The following is a 27109-nucleotide window of genomic DNA, read 5'->3' on the forward strand; positions in this document are numbered from 1 at the left end:
AGAGGTATTAAATGTATTAGTAAATACATCTGCCAGTTGATCTTTGCAGGAACTCAGGATGTCCCGTAACTCCATCAGGGTCAATCCCTTTTCGCAGGTTCACATGCTAGAAGGCCACCCTGACTTCAGCAGCAGTGACCATGGGTGCAACAGCATTTATAGAATTGATGTGGTTGTCACCTCTCTGCCTGCTCCCAGCTTGAAGTGAGCATGGAATATAGTTAACTCATCAGGCAGTGTTGCACTACTGCATGATGTGCTGGTTGGTTTTGCTTTGTACTCCATAATAATATGCATTCCCTGTCATAGTTGTCATGCATCTGTGATGTTCACATGGAGCTTGAACTTTGTGTGGTACCATCTCACCCTTAATAATGGCCTTCCAGATAATGTACAGTACATGGATTTTTTTTTAAAGAGGGCAGAGCCTCCTGATTTGAGTGCCTCTAATAGCTTTCAGCATTAAGGAAACTTCACAGTTCATTCATGGTTTCCTATTGGGGAATAATCTTTATTTAAACAATGATAAATATCTAAAAGATTTATTTTCTGATAGCTAGATAAAAGACACCAAGCATATTGGAGAAATTGGGACAGATACTTCTATGTGCACTTTTATTGCAATTGACATATTTTTGGTTTCAATTGCAGGCCAAATGGCATCATAATATTCTGATGAATTGTTCCATCCTGATACATCAACGGTTCTTTTCCTCTCACTACTGCTACTCATCTGACTGTGTTCCTCCAGCGGATTGTTTGTTGCTCCAGATTCCAACATACCGTACTGTATATATTTTGGACAACATAGTTAGTGCCATGCTAGTAAAGAACAAGCGACCTGGGTTCTAATCCACTGTTTTCTGTATGGTGTTTGTACATTCTGCCTGTGTTCATATAGGTTTCTTCTGGGTGCTCTGGTTTCCTTCCACTTTCCAAAGGCTTGTGGGGTTATTGGATTAATTGTTCAGATGAGTTTATTTGGCCATCATGGCATGTGGGCTGGAAGGACCTGTTACCATGTTGTATCTCTAAATTTAAACATGTATACCTGTACTCAATTACTTTAATTGAATTAAAAATCTAATTCTCCATTCCTCTTACTACAATAACACAATAAAAACTATAACTGATAACACTAGGGATCTGTTACTGATAAATGCCCTGTTCAAGTGGCTTCAATTATAACAGATTTCAGATTCCATACTGAAATCTTACTTTGACAATAGACAAACATAACTGCATTGCTTATATTTCTAAACATCAATTGTAATCCCAAGTGTAAATAAGAATAACATAGTCTTTAACTACCATAGTATTTACAATTATACATTGTTTGCAAATGCATCCAACTATCACAAATGATACGAAGGTTGGAGGTGTTGAGAATAGTGTAGAAGGTTCTTATTGGTTACAACAGAATATAGAATTGGGCAGAGAAATGGCAGATGGAGTTCTATCCAGATAAGTGTTGAGTAATGTACTTTAGAAGGTTGAACTGAATGTACAATATGTGATTAATTGAACACTGTAGAGGTAGAGGAACAGAGATGTTGGAATCCAGGTCCACAGATCCCTCAAGGTTGCCGCACAAGTTGATAGGTGTATGGTATGTTGGCCTTCATTAGTCGGGAGATTGAGTTCAAGAACCATGAGGTTGGATTTCCAATAGAATTCTACAAAACATTTAAAGACTTATTAATACCGCCCCTCCTGGATGTAATCAACCAGATTGATGAGACACAAAACTTACCAGATTCATGTAAAACAGCAATAATTACAGTAATACTAAAACAAGGGAAAGATCCACTCTCACCAGTGTCATATAGACCAATATCTTTGCTAAACACAGATTATAAGATAATAGCTAAACTATTAGCAAACAGATTAGCAGAACAGGTACCGAAAATGGTAAATTTAGACCAAACTGGATTTATCAAAAAAAGACGCACAACAGACAATATTTGTAAATTTATTAACTTAATTCATGCAGTAGAAGGAAATAAAGCACCTACAGTAGCAGTTGCTTTAGACGCAGAGAAGGCCTTCGACAGAGTAGAATGGAATTATTTGTTCAAAGTATTGCAAAAACTCAGTTTACCGGAGAAGTATATTAATTGGATTAAAGCATTATATAAGGGACCGTTAGCGAAAGTGACAGTAAATGGACATGTATCAAAGCAATTTAACTTAAGCAGGTCAACGCGGCAGGGATGCCCACTATCACCTTTATTGTTTGCGCTAGCTATAGAACCACTAGCAGAATTGATAAGAATAGATAATAATATAAAAGGAATAAAAATAAAAGACAGGGAATATAAAATCAGTCTATTTGCGGATGATGTTATAGTGTACTTAACAGAACCAGAACTATCAATAAAAGAATTATATAAGAAATTGAAGGAATATGGAGAAGTGTCGGGTTACAAGATAAACGTAAATAAAAGTGAAGCAATGCCTATGAATAATGCGGATTTCTCAAAATTTAAGAAGGAATCTCCATTCAGATGGCAAATGCAGGCAATAAGATACCTAGGTGTACAAATAAACAAAAATCTAGGCCAATTATATAAACTCAATTACAATCCACTAATGGAAAAATTACAGGACGATTTAGAGCATTGGAAAGATCTACCACTAACACTGATAGGAAGGATAAACTGTATTAAAATGAACATTTTTCCAAGAATATTATACTTATTTCAGGCATTGCCAATACAACTGACAGAAAAATTCTTCAAAGAGTTAAAGAAAATAATAAGGAAATTTTTATGGAGAGGGGGGAAACCGAGGATAGCACTAGATAAATTAACAGAATGGTATAAACAAGGAGGCTTACAATTGCCAAACTTCAAAAATTATTATAGAGCCGCACAATTAAGATACCTATCAGATTTTTATCAAACAAGGGAAAAACCAGACTGGACGAGATTAGAATTAGATAAAATAGGGGAAAAGAAACCTGAACACATATTATATAAATGGGACGAAAAATTGGTACAACATAGAACTTCTCCAGTATTACATCATCTCCTCAATATTTGGAAGAAGATTCATGTAGAAAGAAATAAAACAAATTATCAATTACCAAAACTAATATTGACGCAAAATAAGCTACTCCCTTTTACAATAGATAACCTTTCCTTTAGAGAATGGGGAAAAAAAAGGGATTAAAAGAATAGAAAATTGTTTTTCAGGAAGTAGATTCTTATCCTTTGAACAAATGAGAGATAAGTACAATATAACTGGAGATACAGCGCTGGCATATTACCAACTGAGATCCTACTTGAAAGATAAATTAGGAAGCAATTTGAGTTTACCAGAGGGAAGTAACCTTGAATATGTGATTACAAATACAATGTTAATCAAAAGATTTATAACAAATATGTATATAAAACTGCAAGAAAAGGAGAATGAGGAAACAAATGGTAAAACTAAACAAAAATGGGAACAAGATTTAAATATAAAGATAAAAAAGGAAACATGGGAGAAATTATGTTCTGGAACGATGAGAAATACAATAAATACGAGGCTACGTATGATACAATATAATTGGTTACACAGACTATACATTACACCTCAAAAGTTAAATAAATGGGACCCAACAGTATCTGATAGATGTTTTCGATGTAAAAAAGAAATGGGAACAACAATTCATGCAATCTGGACATGTGAGAGAGTAGAAAAATTTTGGGATGATCTCAATCAGATATTAAATAAAATAACAGAAAACAATATACCAAAGAATCCAGAGATCTTTCTCCTAAGTAACATAAAAAACAAAGAATTTGGAATTGATTTGGAGGATGCACAAAAAAGATTTGTTAAGATAGCCCTAGCCGTAGCAAAAAAATGTATTATGTCAACCTGGAAATTGGAAGATAATTTGAAAATACAACAATGGTATATAGAAATGAATAAATGTATTCCATTAGAAAAAATAACATATAGTTTAAGAAATAATATTGAAATATTCGAACAAGTATGGGAGCCTTACATTAAATACAATAGCGAAAACCTACCGGGGACAAACATTACCTAAGTTGATGGAAGGAGAAGGAAAGAAAAGAATGGACTCAGTAGAATTTCTGGTGTATTTTTGTTGAATGACAACATTGTCTGACTGGTTTATTGCAACCTAGATTGTATACCTAAAATGGATGAGAGGGAGGGGGGGGGGGGGGAGAAAAGGTCACTGTATATGTGTGAAAAAGAAAAAGTGTATATCATGGCTAACGTGATTTATGGTGTGAAAAATAAAAAATTAAAAAAAAAATTAAAAAAAAAAGAACCATGAGGTAATGTTGCACCTCTATAAAACTCTAGCTAGACCATATTTGGAATATTCCATTCAGTTCTGGTTGCATCTTTCTGGAAGGATGCTTTGGAGATGGTTTGAAGAACATATTATATCAAGCAAGGTTGACAGAGCTTTTCTCTTTGAAGTGATGAAGATTGAGAGGTGACTTTACAGAGGTATATAAGAATACTAGAAGCATAAATAGGATGGATAGCCAGCACTTTTTTTCTGTGTTAACAATTGCAAATACCAGAGGACTTCTGTTTAAGGTGAGTGGAGGAAAGTTTGGGGGAGATATCAGAGCTATTTTTTACACAGAGAGTACTGGGTTCCTGGAATGCATTTCTGGAAGTGATGATGGAGGCTTGAATGTCTTCTGACTTTCAAAAATCCCTTAGATGGATATATGAAAAAGAGAGTTATGGGTGTGTGATAGGTAAAAATTAAGTTTGTGGTAGAGTAGGTTTACATAGTACAGGTACAGCATCGTGAGCTGAGAGGCATGCATTGTGTTGTAATTCTAAGCTTCATGCATTCTATGCTTGCTCAGTCTCATGTTTCCTGTAGACAATACTCTATTCCTTAAACCTGATGGTTTTGAAGCTGGGAAGTCATAATCTGCGACATTATAATCTTGTCATCTGGCTTCCAATTGATGCCAGACAGCGATTACTGTCCTTTTTTTTTGCCTGAATTAGTCATAGTTTAATGTGCAGACTGGCCAATGTATGTGGGATTTTTTAATGTACCATTTTCTCCATCCATCTTGTAAATGCAGCTTACAATGGTATTTGTTTTCCTAAATTTATTCTACTGCATTATTTCCCTTCTTACCGACTAAAAGAAGAACAGTTGATGTTTCATTCTTAATTATCCTTCATCTCCACAACTCCTGCCTAATCTGCTGTATATTTCTTTTTTTTCAAACTTTATTTAAAAGATAATAAAAGCATAACATAGTCTAATAACAATCAAAAATTAATTTTACAGAAATATATATATTAAAAAAACAACCCAACAAAAAAAAACATCACACCCACCCACCCCATCAGCCAGCTACCTCAGGACAGCCAAAAATGTGAATTTCAAAAAAATTATGTATTAATAGCAATTCAAAATATATCAAAATACATTTGCTCCAAATATGGAAACCATTTATCAACAAAGAAAGAATAGTTATCATGTAAATTATAAGTAATTGTCATTTCATCACACAAAATATTCACTTTTGTTTTCACCTCCATAAATCCTTGGGTCATTTGAGATGACATTTGTTTTGACATATTCTCCATTTGACAAGCAATCCCTTCCAAAACAGTGAGCACTGAGTCCAGTCTTTTGAGGCCTACCTTCTATAACTTCAGACTCCTCCTTCTGAGAAGATTCCAGCAAGGTAAGTTCCTCTTTCTCCTCAGGCATAATAGGTCCTTTACCTGTGCGGCTGTGGGTTTGGATACCTGACGGCGGCACACCAACCTTGTCGGACCGCCGCTGTTCGGGCTCCCCCACAGCCCACACCTTTTCCAAGAGTTCACGTACCCGGGAGGCACTGCGCATGCCCGGCAGAACTGCTGAACGTGCAGGTGTGTCTTCTGACGCTACACTGCGTGTCCCCGGGCCACCAAACAGTGTTGCGGGCTCACAGGATCCTCTGTCGGTCGGGCCACCAGCGCACCCAGTGTCATGTGCATGTGGGTCGGCAATGGCCAAACTTACCAATGTGCCGGCACCGTCTTGCGACTGCAGGGTCGGCGCCGACTTCAAACTCAAATGGGCAGGAGTTCTCTGAGGTTTGGAGGCTCCCAACGATGACTCCGTGGATTCAACTATGCAGGTAGGCCTCAATTCTACACTTTTATAAGGTTTTTGGAGTTGAGCTTCAGATTTCTTCACATTAGTAGCCATATTAAATCACTCTTATTCAGAAGGCTTCCAATTGATATTTTTAACCACTTTTGTAATTTTTTAAATCGGGTACTTAAGAATCTAGCTGGGGAAAGGTGGAATTACACATCTTTCTTCGACGCCATCTTGCCACGCCCCCGCTGTATATTTCTAACACTTCCTGCTTCATTTGAAATGTCTAGCATCTGCAGTTTCTGCTAAAATAAATTACTCTGTTCAATTGTTCTTTAGTTGACTTGTATATGGTCAACCATGTGTATTTTTTTTTGGTGTGCATGTGATAAGATCTACAGACCAGCAACTATTGAAAGGCTTATTGCAGAGACAACAGCCTGCATTTAACCTTACATCATCACCGATGAAACATGCTTCTCAATTGGAAACTTCAGCCGCAGGCATTGTGATGTACAGGCCCATTTTTGTGTGACAATCCCCTTACATCCCAGCAACGGTTTAAGTGACACATACTTCATTGTAGGAAGAGCTCAGGAAGCAAAAACAAATGAACTGAGTCCCATAAAGACCTGGTGATTTCCCAAACCCTTGTTCAGGTTATAAGGCAAAGGAAGACTATAGTGGGACAGTTCTTCCTTGTCCAAGAGATAGCAGTTGATAAGTTATAAATCTGGCTGGTTTAGCTTGATATTGGGAAGGGTCATTGTTTCACATTGGCCAGTCACTATCTAAATCAAGCTGAGCTGCCCCCAACAAATACCGTTTGGATTCACCTGTGCATGCCTACTTCTCAGGGTGCCTGAATATTAGGGGTTCTGACTTCAAAGAGCAGAGTATCCAGGGTACCAAAGAAACAAAAGATGAAGGAAGATTTTGTGGCTCAGAAGTTGGATTCTTTTCTTTCCCCCCCCCACCCACCTTCTTGACCTGCCTGCCACCTGCACCTTCCTTCATCTATCTCCCACCTCCTTACCTTCTTTCCATCATCTACTGCCCTCTCCCATCAAAATGCATCTTCCTTAGCCATCTACATCTTCCTCCTATCACCTCCTTGCTTCTTTATTCCTATTTCTTTGCTGGCCCTTTTTCACCCTCCAACCTGCCAGGTTGTGCTCTTCCTCCTTTTTAATCGGGTGTCTGCTCTCCTCCTTATTACCTTCCATGTATACTGCCCTGACTTATGACTTTTCTCCAGCATTTAGCACATTGCTGAATCAATGTGACATCCACATAAATAATGATTGAAAGCTTTTCAATCAAACCCACACCATTCTACTAGAAACAGTCAACACGTGTTCCTACCATGTGTCCATTGTGGCAGGCAACATTTCTTTCAATGAAGAAGTCAATATCAGCACTGGAAAGGCAACCAACTTTGGCCGATTGCCAAAGCAGGCATGGAAGAATGACAAACTCACATTAGGACCAAAAGGTCTGCCTTCTTAGGATTTTGCTGTAAAGGGGTTAAATGTAGACTAGATATGTGGCCAAGAAAGAAGGCGCGATAATTTCCAACTTCCAAGTTTGTGGTAGGTTGTTGACATCTGGTGGCAGGTAAAGGTTTCTAACTCAACCATCATCTTGGAAGCAGAGTTACCAACATTTGACAAATGAAGAATGTTCAATGTGGGGTTATTGTTATACACATAAGTAAAAATGAACCAAGATTCTTACCTGCTCCGGACTCCTCCCATCATTCAAAACATACCGAGGATTGAAGGTTAATTGAGTGTAAATTGGGCGGCACTGACTCATGGGCTGAAATAGCCTGTTACCATACTGTAGGTCTAAATTTAATTTAAATTTTAAAAACAATTTAATTTAAATTCAAGATCGAAAAATAGATCATGAATATCAAGTTATTCAGCTAATAGGAGTTAGTGTAAGAAATGCCCATTGCAATAGTGCAAACAGATATTTTGATGATCCTGGAGGAGTTTAGGGTTAGAGTAGTACCAGAGGCTGATAGCAGTTGAAAAATATTTTTCTTCTGCCTTTTGTACCCTCTGCCTGAAGGTAGCAATGAGAAGAGGTTGTGACCAGGGTGATGAGGGGCCTTTACCATGCCTGCCTTCTTGAAGCAGTGCCTCACTGTTGCATTCAATGGATGGGAGATGTTTTCACAGTTGCTTCCATGCGCTGGTTCCAGCAGAATTCCTCTAATATGAGAACTCCCAGCAACTGGTAAGTATTAAGCCTGCCCACCACCATCCTGTCAATGAAGATAGGTGAGTGGTTCCTTGTCCTCCACTTCCAAAAGACCACATTAAGTGACTTGGTCTCGCTGACATTGAGAGCAAGATTGTTGTTTTGGCACCACACACCCCGATTCACGATCTCCATCCTGTAATCAGAATCTGGTTTATTGTCATGAAAGTCTGTCACAAAATTTGTTGTTTTGTGGCAGCAGTATTGTGCATACAGGTGCAACTTAATTTCCCATAAATAAAACTATTTAAAAATAAACTAGTGCAAAAGAAGAGAAAGAAAAGTGAGGTCGTTTCTGTGGTTAATTGTCCATTTGGAAATCAGATGATAGATGAGAAGAAGCTGTTTTTGTAATGTTAGGTGTTCATCTTCAGGCTCCTGTATCTCCTTGCTGATGGTAGCAGTGAGTTGAAGGGATGGCCTGAGTGGTGAGAGTCCTTGATGATGGAGGTTGTTTTCTTGAGACAATGCCTCTTATAAATATCTTTAACAGAGGGAGGACTAATGCCCATTTCATTTCCCAATTTTCATTCTATGATGGTGGTAACATCAGCAATTTTATAGATTGCATTCGAACTGAACTTGGCTGTGCAATCATGAGTGCCAGCGATCAGGACAGGGGTTCAAATCCTGCACTATCTGTAAGAAGTTTGTACGTTCTCCCCGTGTCTGCATGGGTTTTCACTGGGGTCTCCAGTTTCCTCCCACCGTTCACAACATACAGGGGGATTGTAGGCCAATTGGGTGTATTTGGGCGGCCTGGACTCATGGGCTGAAATGGCCTGTTACCACGCTTTATATCTAAATTTAATTTAAATTTGAAGTGTTGGTGCACATGAACTTTGTTCCTGTTTTCCTACCATTGCATGGGTATGTCACAATGTCCAAGCATCTGAAATGTAAAAGCATAACAAGTTGTATATTGCCAGGAGGAAAAAGTGTTTGCTTGCAAGTCAGAAAACTTTGGATGCGATGGAAAAGAAGAATGTGGGAAGTGTGGAAAGGAGGATACAGTCGATGCCCAGCTGATAACCATGGTCTCTAGGATGGCTCTTACAATGGGCAGTACCGTCTCCTTCAAGAGCATAGAAACTGCATTTGCACCACTTTCCTTGGATAGTTTCTGATCGTCCTCTTTTGAAGGACTAGCTAATAGACAAAGCATATCAGCAAACATCATGTTATCTGTTTGGATGATGTGATTATCACAGTTGAATAGCCTTCCCTGTGTGTTAGTTGTTCAGATTTGAGTTTGAGGCTTTCAGCATTGCTGAGGGGAATACGAAGTTTATACTTCCACAAATCCAAGTAACTGAGGTTTTGCTAGCTAATTTATATAAATTTAGTAGTTGCTTGGAGAAATAATGCAGTTGGTAGTGCAGGCCATTTGCAATTTATATTATTTATTTACTGATATTGACCACTGGGAGATAAGTAAGAATCCTCTAATATTGCCTCGAGGATGCACTTCAGGTTTTAATCACATTGATAATCATTTTCTGTTAGTCTTCTCTGCATGTGTTTTAGATCCTCTTGGCAATGCCTTCCATCGCGACCTTCCATGACACCCCAATCATCAATGCAGCCTTTTCTCCCACTCCATCTGCAGCCACAAGTAGAGATTGATGATCTAGTTTTGCAAATGCAAGCGAGAAGATTCATAATGCTAACATGATTAAGTAGCTTGAACAGATCTAGCTCCACACAATACTTCCATACCAGACACAGATCAGTGAAGCTCTTTCAACTTTGTGTTCTTTTCAGGGGTGATCAATTTGTAACTTACTCTTTATTAATAGATGTTAAAAGTTCATGTCTTTTTCTTTAATGAGTGCTTGATAAGTTTTTTCCCCCTAGATGAATATTATTTATTAGAAATACATTTACTTATTCCTTAAAGGTTAATTTGCTGGTTGAGCTGGTAGTGAGGAAGCAGATGTAATGTTAACATTCATTTTAAGAAGACTAGAATATAAAAGCAAAGATGTAATGCTGAGGTTTTATAACACATTGGTGAGATCACATTTGGAGTATTCCAAGGAGTTTTGGACCCCATATCTAAGGAAGGATGTGCTGGAATTGGAGAGGGTCCAGAACAGGTTTACGAGAATGGTCCCAGTATGAGAGTCTTAACATATGAGGAGCATTTGATGGCTCTGGGTCTGTACTCACTGGAGTTTAGAATGATGAGGGGGAATCTCATTGATGCATTCTGAATATTGAAATGACTGGATAGAGTGGACAGGAAGAATATGTTTTCAGTAGCGAGAGAGTCTGGGACCCAATGGCGCAGCTTCAGAATAAAAGGACATCCCTTTAGAACAGAAATTAAGAGAAATTTCTTCAGCCAAGATTGGTGAGTCTGTGGAATTCATTGGTACAATCACCTATGGAGGTCAAGTCATTAGGTATTAAGTAAGGGTGTCAAAGGTAATGGGAATGCAGGAAAATGGGGTTGAGAAGAAAATACATCAGCTATGATTTGAATTGCAGAACTGACTTGATGGGCTGAATAGCCTAATTCTGCTTTTATTTCTTTTGGCCTTATAGATTCATTTCAGGTTCTTTCTGATACTCTTTGACCAGCATCAAATGAACTGATTTCACATTCCAATATGATGCTGAATAAGGCAATTTGAGGATGTTATCTTTTCAAAATCAGTTTTCAAACTAATAAACATAGTAAAGCACAGCCATCTTTGCTGAGAACATTGATCATAGACTGGGTTTTTAAAAAAGATATTTAAGTCAATGTCCTCCCCACTTTTTATGGCTATCCTGTGAGAAATCATATCATCTGTTTGGATAGAGCAAGAAAATCTAGACTTGTTTGAATCTATTGTTCCAACAGATCATATTTCAGATTTATTGTCAGAGAACATGCATGACATCACATACAACCCTGAGATTCTTTTTTTCTATAGGCAAGGCAGAATTACCACTTATTGGTAGTGCAAAAAAAACACACAGCATATACATTTAAACAAATAAAAAACTGTAAACAGATAACATGTATCAAACTTGCAATACAGAGAGAATAAAAAAATACACAAGTAATAAGAGTCCTTGAATGAGTCCCTGTTTGAGTTTGTTGTTGAAAAGTTTGATGATGGAGGGGTTCTTGAACCTGGTGGGGAGAGTTTTGTGGCACCGAGACCGTTTTCCTGATGGCAGCAGCAAGAACAATGTGTGGATCCTTGATGATTGTTGCTGCTCTCCAACAGCAGCATTTCCTGTAGATGTTCTCGATAGTGAGGAGGGGTTTGTCTGTCATGTCCTGGGCTGTGTCCACTACCTTTTTGAGGGCTTTATGCTCCAGGGCTATTGGTATCCCCATACCAGACCCTGGTATGTAAATTGTAGCAAGAATTGCGTGGCATGGTTATTGTTATGGAGGTTCAGTTAATGTGGTATTAGTGGAAAATGGAGTGTCAGGTCACTCATTTGAGTGCTACTGGTACCATGTAACCTAGTACTACCTGTTGCATGGTCAGGTTGTTGGCAACTAAACCAGCTCCCACACCAGGCTTGCAGGACCCTGAAGGATGAAAAACAAGAGTTGTCAAAGGGCGGACAAACTCTCTTGTAGGGTCAACGGCCATCTAGTAAACACGTCCAAGTTTGAATCTACTGCTCTCTGTAAGGAGTTTGTACATTTTACTCCAAGTGCACTTGGGTTTCAACTGAGCGCTCTGGTTTCCTCCTATGTTCCAAAAGGCATATGGGGATAGTTGGTTAATTGTTCACAAGAGTATATTTGGGTTAAGATTAGGCACATGGGCCTGTAACCATGCTATGTCTCTAAATTAAATTAAAATAAAATAAATATTCATTGTTTAAGAATTAGATTTATATTTGATGACTATGTTTGAGCAAAAAAATAGTGGCTAATCCATGCATCTGGATACTTAGAGCAGTCTGGAAAAAGAACAGGAAAATTGAGGCGTGAACTATTGTTTGTAGGCACAATATCACGCACAGGTTATATTTATCCATTTACTGTTGGTTAAGATCCATGGGCAGATTTCATTGCCAGCCATGTAATCATGATTATAATGACTTGCAATGGAAACATTTTCAAATGTATTATTGTTTATGTTGTTACTGAGGATCTATTGGGATATTTACTCTTCCAGTAATTGTTTCAATGCGGAAAGTCAGTATTTATTTGAATTTAGCAACTTCAATCTATGGAACCTTATAGCACTTTAATAGAATCCATCACACAAAAAGTATAATTTTATTCACTACCTTTGGAATTACATTAACCTGATTTTCCTCCTTTTGCTATAATTTTAGAAATCAATGATATGCCACCTTCCAAAGACAGAAGTGGGCACATCAAACGCCCTATGAATGCATTTATGGTTTGGGCACGGATTCACAGACCATCATTAGCTAAGGCAAACCCCAACGCTAATAATGCTGAAATTAGTGTCCAACTTGGCCTCGAGTGGAATAAGTTAACTGAAGAACAGAAGAAACCTTATTATGATGAGGCTCAAAAGATAAAAGAGAAACACAGGGAAGAATTTCCAGGTGAGTTAAATGCTATTCAGGATGACATTCAGTTAATTTTTCCAAAATTTTAAAAATCAAAACCTGAGAATGAAGTTTAGGAGTTTATATTATGTGAAAAACATCTTCCTCGGTATCAATATTTTCCGCAAGAAAACAATAGCAAATACCACAAGACATCCATTTAAGGTATGAGGAGGAAAGTTTAGGGGAGATTTTTTTTGTACAGAGAGCAGTAAGAATTCATTGCTGGGGGTGGTGGTGGAGGCTGGCACAATGGGGACTTTTAAAAGACTCTGAGATGTAAGACAAATAGAGGGTTCTGGGTGTTTACATAGAATGGCATGACATTGTAGGCCAAAGGGCCTGCATTGTGTTCTAATGTTTTGTGTTCTAGTTTCTTGCCTTTCTTAACTAAACTTCTTCATTCATCACATTGGATTTCAATATTCCAATAATCTGCATTTGGAAATTTCTGATTATGGTTTTATATTCTGATCATCTCTCATTAAAATGTTTAAAATAAATTTGCAACGGTTTCTCTTCTCCTTCTCCATTCTTCCCAATCCAGAATTTCTCCTTAGCCCCCTCTGTTTCTCATTCACCTGATCATATTCAGTCACATCATGCCAACTTTACATGGATGAACTGTATTTGGCATGACCTTTTTTGACCCCTCCATTAATTGTTTGTGTGACATACAGTACTGAAGTGAAAAAAATCTTCCTTCAATCAAATATTAGCAAGCCTGAGAATAGTCTCCATCACAAATAATGCCAGGCTTGGAACCAGTAACTAGAGAACAAAAGTGTTCAGAGGTTTAGTGTCATGTCAGATCCTGAATTAGGCATCAAAACACATAGCTGTGCTATCTTTAAGAAAACTCCTAATCATTTCTATAACTTTACTCATTACTCCTGCATCATTATTACCTCTAGAGTTGACTATTCCACTCTTAGATCAAGAAGCTCACCACTTCTGCTGTCCCATTTTCTAACTCACACCAGGACCAATCTACCCCTCACCCTAGTGCTTGCTGACAAATCAGCTCTTAGTCAAGCAACACTTTGGTTTGAAAATTCTTATCCTTATTTTCACATACGATCATGGTTATTCACGTTTTATCTAATAATTCTACTCCACTATTACCGGCTACCAAGGTCCTCAGCTTTAAAATTCCTTGTGTATTTCCCTCTCTCTTCATCTCTGCCTCAATTACCGAGCTTTTGATCACCTGACCAAATCTCTTGTTAGGCACCAATTCTTCTTTGATAACACCCATAATAATATGTTGGCATATTAAATCTGCCAATAAAAGAATATTATTTGTCTGTTATCCATCCCCCAAATCAAGACTTGTCTTGGTCATTATGTCAACATTTCAATGTACAGGGAGTAGTGGCAAATTCAGTCATATTGCTCCATATTATTGTACAGATACTTTATAAATAAAAAGCTTTATCAATGCCAATAATTGTTCATATTGTAGATGCAATTCAACAAGACATTAAATATTTCTTTTGTTAGGAATATTAAAAAGATACAACAGCAACAAACAATTATTCTTAAATACTAAGCTTTAAAGTCCCAGGTTGGAATAGATGCATTATGTTGGATTACATTATGCTTCCCTCATCTTGCTACTCTTATTTCCTACATTACCTTGGCCACACCTACCACTTGCATCTCAACAAATTCAATTTTTTTTGAGTCCCCACTGCCCCATTTCTGGACAAGTACTGCCCACAGCTGTCAAAGGCCTTTGAACTAAATGAAACAAAATAATTTAAACACTAACAATTAGTTAAAAATACTATATTCATCTGAAAACAAACTTATATTCAACCAATTAATTAAAATGAAAAGAACCACTTCTCTATACTTTCTTACCTACTGCATAGCTCATTCATCTAGTTCTGGCGTAAATCAGAGAACCACTTGGGCACTGCTCAAGCTCGAGCTCTTGGTTGCAGTGTGTAGGAAAATGAGCAGCATCACTTTCTGATTCATGAAAAAAGGTTTACTTTTTTTTTGAATATTGGCTCAGTTTCCCTTCATGTCACTTTGCAGATTGCACCTCTCCTGGTGATTCCACAGTGAAGCGCCAGATGGCAGCAGTGTGCAGCTCAATCCAGTCCCGAATTGCATTTAGTTGAAGTTCTCTTTGGAAGTGCCAGCTGTGGGGATGGGAGGGGGAGGGGGCGCAACACAATTGGCCTAATAACATAAACAGTTTAACAAAAGAAAATGTTGCCTCTATGTAAAATCAACCAAACCTTCACTATGAATCAGATCTTTATTGCACTTGATGGTTCCATGATTCAGAGCTGAACTTCATTCCTGTTACCATCATGCAACAGAGGTCTTTATGGTACAATACCAAGCATTCCACACACTCTGTTAAATTGGCGCTTTTAATTTCTGCCAGTTTCTGTGGTGTTAGGCCTTTTTAATATTTAACTTAGTGGACATTTGATACTGGATCATCACTGACTGTTAATTTGGTTCCATAGGTTGGGTGTACCAGCCACGACCAGGGAAAAAGAAGCGATTTGCTTTGGGTGTTCCTACAAATGTTTTTCCTGGCAGTGGTCAAAATATTGTTTCTACAACACCAGCAACAATTTATCCCTATCGACCAGCTACTTACTCAGTGGTCATTCCAAATTTACAGACGAATGTCAACCGTTCAACAGTTATTAGTAAGTTGAGTCATTTATGACATGGTGTAAGTTAACAGTGTAATTAAAACATCCAATTTTAATGGTTCCATCCTGGGAAAGGGTGAAGGAGAACCCAATGTGGTGTCACGAGGGATGTTCCTCAGGTTAAGCAGACTGAAGAATACATCCCTTACTTTTCTAGTAAGGGAGCCACCCCCATCCCAGACTAATCCTGACAAGACTCTTCCAGGATTTGGAAAGTGAGCCTGAGATCAGCAAGACTCCCTTAATGACCACGCATGAGACAATGGACAACACATATTCTCAGGCTGAGGCATTTCAAGCCTTCACATCCACAGAGGGCTACCACAGGACACACTTCAGGATTATCTGTCAACCCAATCTGAAGTATAGAGACTAAACTGGGTTGGCTCTTTTGTTATTTGAATGTAATCAATGTTATGTATAGCATTATCTTGAAATGAGGTATGTAGGGGATGTAAACAACCATTACCATCAGCTGCCCTGCACCCGTTGCAATTTCATTACAGCCACAGTACTCACAACAGCACTCTGCACATGCGTGAGCTCCGCGAAGGTGTAGTGAGAAAAACAGGCTTTGGCATGGAATATATAGCATGTAAGAAGTTCCTTCTCCTGTGGGTACAAAGTAAACAGTTTGCTTAACGTTACTCTCAGCAGTCAGCCTTTCATTCAGCACGCAATACCAAACAAATATCATTAAATGTTATGGTTCCAAAGACAACTTTGAAGACTTCCAAGGCCATTCCTTCCCACTTGTATACCACTGCATCAGTTCCTCTGATGGAATGCCCATGGGAAAGAACCTACCCAGGGAATGCTGTGTTGTTGGTGGGATGTGATTGAGCTAAAATGATTGTGACTTGCTAGAGCTTCACGTCGATATCAAGTCGATGTTTATTATCATCTGACAGCACGTTTACAACCCAACAAAACAGTTTTTTTCCGGACCATGGTGCACACATGTACAATACACAGTGCATGATAATTACACACACACACACACACACACACACACACACACACACACACACACACACACACATAACATATAAAAAGATAAAATTTAAAATAAATATTATGGAAGAACTGTTTATCAATCCCCAATAATGATTGTGGATTTGATAGATAGATGTAGATCAGGATGTGGAATTGTGATGTTGTGGCTGTTACAGAGACTTGGCTGACAGAAAGACATGATTGGCAGATGCAGGTACCAGGAATTAGGTGTTTTAAAAGGGATAGGATGGGAGGTAAAGGAAGGGAAAGGGAGTAGCATTACTGGTCAGGGATAGTATCACAGCTGTTGAAAGGGAGGAAGCTGTAGAGGGAGTGTCTTCTGAGTCAATGTGGGTGGAAGTCAGAAATAAGAAGGGAGCAATCACTATACTGGGAGTAGTCTATAGGTCCCCAAATAGCTCTCGGGTTACTGAGATGCAGGTAAGTAGGCAGATTGTGGAATGGTGCAGAAATTACAGGGTTGTTGTTATGGGAGACTTCAACTTCCCAAATATTGACTGGCACCTCCTGGCTGCAAAAGGAATATATGGGGACGAATTTGTCAGGAGTGTCCAAGAACGAATCCTGACATAATATGCAGACCAGCCAACTAGAGCAGAAGCCATACTGGATCTAGTACTGGGTAAATAATCTGGTTAGGTGGCAGACCGCTTGAATATTTATTATTTATCTGTCTCATGTATGTATTGTCTTTTTTAACTCAATTAAGTTTACTTTATTGAGTTATTTTTTTTACAAGTACCTGTCCAGCTGCAGGTAAGAATTTTGGTGCTTCTGACAGAAATCTCATTCTCAAATATGCTACCTAAATTTCTATGTTGCAAAGCTTGCTACTAGTCACTGATTCTTTATTTTGGTGGGATATATACTTTTGTTGCATTTATGTATTTGCATAGTCATGAAATACTGGAAAGAGAAGACTAAAATTAGGATGTAAATAAAGCTTTGAAATAGACGAAAAAGCAGAAGGAATTTAGGGAAAGACCAGTGAGATAAAGATAATTGTCTTCTTAATTGGATGCATACATAGGCTCAATTATATGAAAATATACAAGGACAATTAAAATGAAAATAATGTGACATGTATGCCTTGTAGACTAAATGGCCGATTTTGTTTTATTAGACAATGATGAATTGTTAGCTTTACATTGTGAATAATTAGTTGTGATGAGGTACATGTGCCACTACCTGCTCCATTAATCCCAAAGGTTTGCTGATTTTTTTACTACAACGATGTAGCAAATGTGATATTCTATGACCAGTTAGGTTAGCCCACTTCTTTTAACATAAACCTAGCTTTTTTACAGGGAATTTTTATGCAAATACCAGCTAATCAGTGGAGGTAATCCTTTAAATTCGAACTGAATGGAACAACAGTAAAAAAAACCCTTCAAATTATAACTTTAAAAGCCTTTAGAATGCTCAGTAAGTGAATGAAATGGATGGTATTGAAAAGTGCATGTATTCAAGCGAAGAAATAGCTTATGCTAATTGTTTTGAAGATTTCATTGTTTAAATAAAGTATGTTGTTTATTACTATTTAGAACTTAATAATGCCTTGTCCTATAATGGCGATATCCTGGTTTTCCAGCAGGTCAAAGCCAGCCTCTACGTGTGCCCGTTACTCAAGGTCCTCGTCCAAATTCAATTATACTTTATCCACAAACAAATCCTGTTCAGGTTGGTTTGCCTGCTGCAAATATTTCCAGCCATCCTGCTGTGCCAGTCACTTGTCCTCCAGCACACAATAGGAATGAGGTGCATCATGATGCTTCAGCTCCCCCTAGTGCAGCATCTAATAGTGCAGAGCAAAGGATACCTACAATCCCAGCAGATGCCAGCAAGCGAAATTCTTCCAGTGAGATGAATAACACCCACAACAGAGGTGCAATGCTTGAAGTCCCAACACAAAAGGAGATAGCAACTCTGCCCAACTGCCCCCGAAATCCACCACCAATACCTTCGGCAACTCTTCCACATCCACATGCTTACCAGCATCCACCAATGGGACACGCTGCAAATCTGTTTGGAGCCGCTGCTCGCTTTCCTTTTCACCATCCTTATTTCATACCTGGACCTCCCTACTTTCCTTCAAGGTACGTAAGATTAGATTTGAAGCTGCAATATCTTTGTACTTAGAATATAATTTGCAGACATTTTGTACCATAAAAGCTTGAAATATTTGTTTTACTTTTGTTACGAGCCCAGAGGACCCCAAAACCCAACAGCAATAGATATTCACCAAATCAAATGGTTAATTAAACAAAAGTTGTTTTTAATTATCGTTAAACCTGAAAACAGAATCACACTTTAATTTATTACTATTAACTTAACTAACCATCTTAACCCCCTTCTAATTCTAAGTGCACATGTATGTAATGTGTGTGTAAGTTCAGAAAAGTTCCTTGATTCACAGTCCAATCTCACATCTCATTCCTCCAAGTTTACTGGTTGTAGGCAATTCTTGTACTATGCACAGAATTTAACATTTATGAAGTTCATCAGGCTTTGGTGCTTAAAAGGTAAATGGTTACCATTCAGGAAGATTCTTGTCAGTTTTCAGACAGAGATTTGTTGTTTGCTGGACACTCACAACTGATTCCTTTTAATCAGCCACTTCAGTGTTTTGCCGAAGAAACTTGGTCCATCAGCGTTTTCCTCTTTCTTTCAGGTCACCACAGAGTTCCTTTTTGTTTCTCTTATTTCAAGTGAAACATTAGGCAGCCAGTCCTCTCCTCTTTTATGAACCACAAGGGCTTTGCCCAGGTTGAAATAAGCACTCATAACCCGCCTTCAAAATGGGGTTTTTTTCCACAAGCTTGTCAGCTTGTCCTGTTGTTGACCATAAAACTGCAGAATTGATCTCTCTCTCTCAGAGAAAAGCCTGTTTGACTCCCTCTCTGCTTGCAAAAACCACATGACCCTCTTAGAACAGCAAGCAGCTCTCCTAAACAGCTTGCTGCTCTGAACCTACTCCTCCGAGTTCTTTCATCTGTTGCTTTTCAAAACAAGAGTCCATTAATGAAATTTCTTGGGCATTCTCCAAAGCTTTTGCAAAAGCTCTTGGAGCCGGACTGTCTAGCTTGAGCAGAGCTCTGGTACTTTAAATGTGTTTGTATGTAACCTACACTAAAAAACTCAATTTATCTCCCAAAATCATATCTATAATCTGTCACACTTTATTGGCAGAAATAATCTTATGTCAGAGGGCCAGATTATTTGAAATACATAAGGATAATGCTAGAAATACATAGCCTGTCAAGCAATGTCTGTGTAGATATTTCAGATTGATGATCTTTCATCTTGAAATATCAACTCTGTTCCTATTTGCACAAATGCTCCCTTAACAACAGTTTTTTTTGTCACATTTTCTGTTTTTACTTCAATATTCCAGCTACTGCAGATTTTGTTTTGCTATTTCTAAGTTTTATGTTTGTTTTAGACTAAATATGCAAGTAGATTTTATATATTTGAGCTGACATACAATTTTACATTGATGCCACAATTCCACAGTCCATTGGCACCCAGGTCATCACTACTTGTTTCTAATAGCTGCTTCAAAGAAAACCTTCAAACTGAAAGCAGCTGTGCATGCCAGTAGTCTGAATTTACGGTCAACTGCAGCTGCAGGGATTGGGGCCCAGTTCCTTCAGCATTTATCTCAGCCCTTTACACTTTCTGCATCACTTATTTCTCTTTTCTGAACCCTAAAATTTCAGAAGCCGAAGGCAATAATTCTGTGTAGGGTTGTTAATTAAGGTGAAGATGGGAACTAGGGACATAGGGCAAAGGTTGAAGGGAAGCAGGACATTTATCCAAGATTCCAAACCACTTTGCATTGTACCTTTATGATTTTGGTTCAAAAAGAGAGGGAATCGGCAGGCAATGTTAGATAGAAGGCCAGACAATTTTCAGTTGAAAAATATGTGGATCTTCTAATATGAGACTATTCTGACAGGAACACCTATTGCCAGGGACATCTATGTGAGGACATGAGAGCAATCTCTGACTGCTTGCACTTCAGTAAGGCCTGCAGTGCAAGCATATTGCCTTTGGCTGCACCACCTGCTTCTGTAGTCTGAAGAGAGAATTGGTGAAGCCAGCTGGCCATTGACAGAACTACTGGAGAAATATGCATAAATATTCCATAAAAGGTCCTGCCAGCAGCTACAGGTCCCAACCAGTAAAATGTAATGTGGTAAAGGGAATTCCCATCTATAGACTCAGGAAACATTTCTATGTTTGAATGCTGAAGTGTTGACTCTCCCTGGAATTATCTCTGCTGGTAACCTCTTTTCGGACAACCAGTCAATAATTCTCCTCAGTGGCCCATGGATCATTCATTTTAGAAGCTAACAATTCTTAAATTATTTATTGTCACAAAAAGTTGACATGAGTAGTTTTCCAAAGCTTTGAGGGAGCAGAATGCCAATGACCAACCAAATGCAGCAAACCATGAGACCTGTCATCTATCAGCAGGTGTGAGCTGAAACACTCTGAAGCCAGGAGATTGAGATGAGGATGAACTGGTCTCATTGGGTGTTTTGGAGATGTCTTTTGGTCCCCCATGCCATGTTTTCTGAATTTGAGGCAAGTTTTGCTTGGAGCTGGTGGACATGACAATTCTCCCTCACCAGAGGTAAACCAGCCTTTGGGGCCGAGCTATAGAAAACTATAGAACACTAAAGCACAGAAACAGGCCTTTGGCCCATCCAGTCAATGCCAAACCATTATTCTGCCCAGTCCCATTGACCAGCACTTGAACCTTAGTCCTCCATACCTCTCCCATCCATGTACCTAACCAAATATTTCTTTTAACATCCACTTGATAAATCCCCTGCAGGCTTCTGGCTCTCTCCCAGTGCATTATGAAACCCACATTCCCCAAGTATTTAAATTACCGGTGGGTTACTTTGCATCTTGGAGCTGTATTGCCTGCAGCTTGGATGGAGGCAGCAATATGTACACATTATCAATCCATTTCTCAAAATAAAGTTTATTTCTCAAAATAAACAGTGGACTGTTAACTGAATCAAACTGAATATAACTCCTGCTTTTTACATGTCAGACTGGACCCAAATAGTTATGGCCACAAACACACAGGTGATTGGTGTGAAATACGATGGTTCTGCAAGAGGTCATAAATTACAAATTTATCATTAGTATATTGTTGGCCTTCCTTATCATTTTAGGGAACAATAGAATTAACCTTGCACTTGGCCATGCTAAATTGATCTTTTCAGTGACCAGTACAGATGATGTAGGAATGTTGTTTCTTCATGTAAAATTAAAGAAGTTCAGATGGCTGTGAAAATGTTCTGCGAGCTTTTGAGAAAACTGCTGGGGAAATGTTGCATAAATATTACAAAAACATTCCTACCAGCAGCTCTGGGCTCTAAATAGTCTATATAGTCATTGACTTGTTTGAAATGGCAAAGGGGGATCTCATTGATAGACTCAGGAAACATTTCAATGTTTGGCTGCTGAAGGGTTGACCCTCACTGGAATTCTCACAACTGACAGCCCTTTTTTGTTTGATAGGAGGCTGTCAGCTATCACCAATTTCTCTTGGTACCCCATGGATTAGTCTCTCATTGTTAGTTTTAGAAGCCAACCATTCTTGCCAGAAAAAGTTGGCAATCCTTGGAAGTTTTCTGCATGGAAATATTGCTAGTGATCTTGTTCATGCTAATACATTTGGCTTTTGACATCTTGGTCATTGCAGTACCTATCTATTGTGATGTATTTGCCATTATGAACTTCTACCCCAGATCCATCTGTGGCTAACTTTAGTTATTCTATTCGCACATTTTATATTAATCTTTTTCTGTTAGTGTAAATGGTCTCCAATTCATTCACACATTTAATTCATTATTCATAAACGTTGGCTAATACTTTGAAGACTGAACTGCTGAGAGGACCACTGGGTATCAGTTTATTCTTGCCTGCTAATTCTCGTGTATTTACAAGAACTTTCTGCAAGCTCTCTACCCCCTCCAATAATCTTAAATTAAAATGAATATAGTAGTGGGATAGGGAACTCTGATTCCTGATAAGTAACTTTTAAACAGCGTGTGGTTCCAAGACGTCTTCCACCTTCTATCAACGTGCCAAATATGTTGCTAATTTATCAAGATAAATGCAGACATTTTAATTGAATAAAAATATTGGAACACAAATTTTCTGCAATTTCATCTAAAATCTCCTGAGAGCTTTGGTACGGAACAGCTCTGCAACTTAATAGCATGACATCAGTGATCAATAACATATGCGCCATATATCTCAGTTTAAGTTGAACTAAAAAACTCAAAGACAATAGGACTGTAAAATCAAATACATCTTCCATCATGGTGACAGCTGAATTCTCCAGATACTCAAGGTTGGTGTTCAGTTGGTGTTCATTGATATATCTTTAATTTTTTTTGGCGGGGGTGGGGGGAGATGTGGTTTATTATCCATCTGTAGTTGCCCTTGAGAAGGTGGTTGTAATCTGTCTTCTTTAACAGCTGAGCCCTTCTGGTGAACGTATTGCTGGTGATGGAGCTCCAGGATTTAGAACCAGTGCTGATGAAGGACTGGTGATGTTCTTCCAATTCAGGACAGTGTGTGCCTTGGAGGGAAACCACTAGGTGGCAGCAGTCTGAAACATCAGCTGTTCTTATCCTTGCTGGTAGAGATTGCAAGTTAGGAAAATGCAAAGACAAGTAATAGTGTAACTTTGTTGAGTTTTGACTTGCTTCTTAAAGGTTTTTTGCCACCATTCTCAGCAATTGGAAAGTATTCCATCATGCTGCTGGCAAGTAGAGGCCTGAAAGGCCTTGGTGTGACGGGGTAGCAATATGAAAGTAGTGAAGAAACTCATCAGTTCATGCAGCCTGGTGAAGGGCTCAGTCCCAAAATGTTGGTCACCTTTTGTTTCCTATAGATGCTGTGTGACTTTTGTGTGCTGCACTCAACCCCACTGTCTGCAGACTTTCCTATTTAACTCCATGGCAGGAGCTGAGTCACTTGTCACTGGATACCAAGCCTCTCACCTGTTCTTGCAGTCACTGCTTTCATGTGGTTGGTCCAGCTGAGTTTCTGGCAGACCCAAAAAGTGTTTTATATAAGCAAGAAAGGAAAGTTAAGATCTATTGTGGATAACAGGAGCAATTTATGCATGGTGCCAGAAGATATGGGTGAGATTCTAAATGAATACTTTTCATCAGTATTCACTAACCACCTTGTGGTTAGAGAATTCAGTGAAGGTGTAGCAGAAAGTCCAGTGCAGGTCTCCATAAATAAAGAGAAGTTATGTGATGGTTTAAAGCTGGATAAATATCCAGGATATGGTGATATTTATTCCAGGCTTCTGTTCAAGGCAAATAAAAATACTGCAGCATCTCTGGTTGAGATTTTTAAAGCTTTGCAGTATACATGTGAGGTACCAGATGACTGGAGGACCAACCAACGTGGTCACCCTTTCCATAGAAAAGCAGCAGAAAAATTCTTGATTCCTCCTGCCCAGTAAGCTTGATGTCAGTGGTGGAGAAGGGACTGGAAAATATGGTGTGAGAGGATTAATCATCACTTGGAAAGGCAAGGATTAAATCAGAGATAACTAATGTAGCATTGACAAGGGCTGCTTCTTTCATCTCAATTTGACTAAATTAATTGAAGTAATAAAGTGCATCAATGAGGGCAGTATATGTCATTTACATTGACTTTAGTAAAGCCTTTGACAAGGTCCTACATTGCAGGTTTGCTTAACTGGATCCATAATTGGTTTGGAAAAAGGAGATAGAGGGTGAAGTTAGAAAGTTGTTTTGCGATTATGTGCCTGTGAATAGTGGTGTTCCATAAGAATTGGCACTGTAACTCTTGCTATCTGTAATGTGCTTGAATGACTTCAATGTGGATGTGGGAAGGATGATAAGTTCACAGATGGCACAAAGACTGGTGGAATTGCAGGCAGCAGAGTTACAACAACGTTTTGGTGGTTGGCTAAAAACATTGCAGATGGAGTTTACTCCTGAAAAATCCAAGGTGATGCATTAATTAGGTGAGGGAGCATTCAGGAATCTCACGTCCTCAGATCGGGATACATCCATAGGATCCTTCTTTTCTATTTCAATCTTTTTTATTAATAGATAAATGATACATGAGGAGAATAGGAGTACATAATCAAAAGGAAAAAATATCAGTCTATAACATCCTTAATATAACATATTGCATTACACCACAATTAACGAAGATGCTCTCATTCCTCAAACTGAAATCTTAAAAAAAGAAAAATGTCATTATTATAAAACCCCACAATCTAGAAAAAAAAAGGCAAAAAAAAAAGACTTGAGGATTTATTAATAAAATTTAATCATCTGGCTTCACCAACAAAGAGAAAGAAAGTAAAATTAAATATGCCTCTGAAGGAAAAATAATTATACTAAGTCATGTGGAAATAATTTATAAAAGGTTGCCAAGTCTCTTGAAATTTAACAGAAGTATCAAATGTTTGATTCCTAATTTTTTCTAAACTTGAACATGACTTAGTTTGAGAAAATCATTGAATCAAAGTGGGTGGATTAGAATCTTTCCATTTAAATAGCCAACAATGTAGAAAAGGCTACAACACAATGTGTGGAAGTGGGAACTCGTCTCACTTCTGGAACTCTAATTCCAAAAATTGGTTAGGTTGCAAATTGATATTCAAAGTCATAGATCCTTAAAGGGGTCATGCTTGTAGACAATTAGGTTAGGAAGGCAGATTAAATATTGGCCTTCATTAATCAGGACATTGAACAGAGAAATGGGGAAGTTATGGTTCAACATTATAAAACCTTGGTGCAGGTCTGGTCACCAAAGATATGATGGCTTTGGAGAAGATGAGGAGGACATTTACTAGAGTGTTGCCAGAAGTTCACTTAAAAGGAGAGACTGGAGAAATTAGGTTTTTTCCCTTCCTGGAGCAGAGGTTTAAGAGGAGACATGATGGAAATATATACAATTATGAAAGGTTCATATAGGCCAGACTAAAAAGCTCTTCACCATATCAGATGTAGATAAAACTAGAGGAAATATATTTAGGGTAAATGGGAGGTTCAGAAGAGATGTAGGACTTCAGCCAGAGTGTATTATGTAATGCACTGCAGGCAAATCTCTCCCCACTATCAAGAAAATCTACGTGGAATGTTGCTCTGTTCTCACTGTTGACATCAGGAAAGAGGTGTAAACGCCACAAGATTCATACCACCAGGTTCAGGAACAGTTGCTACTCCTCTAAGAACAGACTCCAAAAACAATAAACTCAATCAGAGACTTATTTAAAGACTCTTACTTTCCACTGATTATATAAATACGGAATATTTATTTTTTTCTGTATTTACAGATTCTTTCTTTGTTTACATTTCTTTCTTTTGTATGTTTCTTTATCTTGTGTATTGTTTGCACTACCAAAAAGTAGAAATTCTGCCTGGCCCACAGGAAAAACAAATCTCAGGGGTGTGTGTGCTGTCATATATGTACTCTGACAATTACTTTGAATTTTGGAGAGAGTAGTTGAGGCTGGTTTGCTGAGAGCATTTAAGAAATAGCGAGATGAAAACATGAATCACTTAGATTTAGAAGGTTATTGGACTAAGTGCTAAAATCAATACAGAAGGTGGCAGCTGGTTGGTGTGGCCACATTGGGGTGAATGGCCTCTTTCCATGGAGTACCACTCCATGATTCTGAACCTCTCAGAGGGCCACACGGGCCATGCCTTTCTAGACAGAGTCATCCTTGGCTGTTTATTTCATGGGTGGTTCAACAGCCTTTCTGGCCAAGAATTCTTGTACTCACTGCATTGCCAGAGTGTATTTTTTGAAGTGGGTAACTTTCCTGTTAAAATAATGCTGTTGCGGCTTCATGCCCAACAGCACTGAGTATTCTCCTTGCAATTTATTGTTTAAGTTGATTTTTCACAACATACCCAGTTTACTGAGAAGAGTTCTTCAGTGAGCAGACAGTAATATACGCACAGATGTGTAAAGTGCACCATAACAGAGTATAGGATTGCAGTGAAAAGGAAGATCAATTAGTACCAAGCAAGGGCAAATGATATCACAGTAATGGGGTTCATTCAAGAACTTGATGGGTGCAGGGAAGAAACAATCTTTTAAGCCTGTTGATGCAAGCTGTCTAGCTCTTGAATCTTCTCCTTGATGGGAGGAGGATGGCATGGTTGGTTTAGCAGTTAGTGCAATGCCTTTACACGCCAGCGATAAGGACCAGGGTTCAAATCTCGCACTGTATGTAAGGAGTTTGTATGTTCTCACTGTGTCTATGTGGTTTTCCCTGGGGGCTCTGGTTTCCTCCTACTGTTCAAAACTTAACCAGAGAGTGGGTTAATTAGATGTAAATTGGACATCATGTCCCAAAATGGCCTGTAAGCGTGCTGTATATTTAAAGTTAAAATTTAAAGATAGTGTGTCTGAGATGTAACGGGTCCTTTAGTATGTTAGCTGCCTTTCCTGGGCAGTG

At 38.5% G+C, this 27109-nt stretch overlaps 1 protein-coding gene and 1 long non-coding RNA gene across 7 annotated transcripts in view; one reads left to right on the forward strand and one right to left on the reverse strand.

The window, feature by feature from the left end:
* The window catches only part of LOC138743549 (transcription factor SOX-30-like), a 57200-nt gene that overhangs the window by 27381 nt on the left and 2710 nt on the right, over positions 1–27109 (forward strand). For 2 of the 3 annotated variants that reach the window (XM_069899045.1, XM_069899046.1), the window contains exons 3-5: positions 12668–12907; positions 15400–15588; positions 18203–18707. In XM_069899045.1, coding sequence (XP_069755146.1) covers positions 12668–12907; positions 15400–15588; positions 18203–18707 — 934 coding nt within the window. The remainder of the gene's footprint in view (positions 1–12667; positions 12908–15399; positions 15589–18202; positions 18708–27109) is intronic. The other variant, XM_069899047.1, reaches the window with a different exon arrangement.
* The window catches only part of LOC138743551 (uncharacterized), a 38209-nt gene continuing 20863 nt past the window's right edge, over positions 9764–27109 (reverse strand). Inside the window, exons 2-5 of one of the 4 annotated variants that reach the window (XR_011344949.1) lie at positions 16114–16206; positions 14777–15063; positions 14549–14653; positions 9764–9971 (exon numbers count right to left, since the gene is read on the reverse strand). This is a non-coding gene — a long non-coding RNA (uncharacterized lncRNA). Of the gene's footprint in view, positions 9999–14548; positions 14654–14776; positions 15064–16063; positions 16207–27109 lie in introns of all 4 variants that reach the window. The other 3 variants (XR_011344948.1, XR_011344950.1, XR_011344951.1) reach the window with 3 other exon arrangements.

Source organism: Narcine bancroftii, chromosome 9, assembly GCF_036971445.1.
Source record: "Narcine bancroftii isolate sNarBan1 chromosome 9, sNarBan1.hap1, whole genome shotgun sequence".
In the NCBI taxonomy this organism is placed as follows: Eukaryota; Metazoa; Chordata; class Chondrichthyes; order Torpediniformes; family Narcinidae; genus Narcine; species Narcine bancroftii.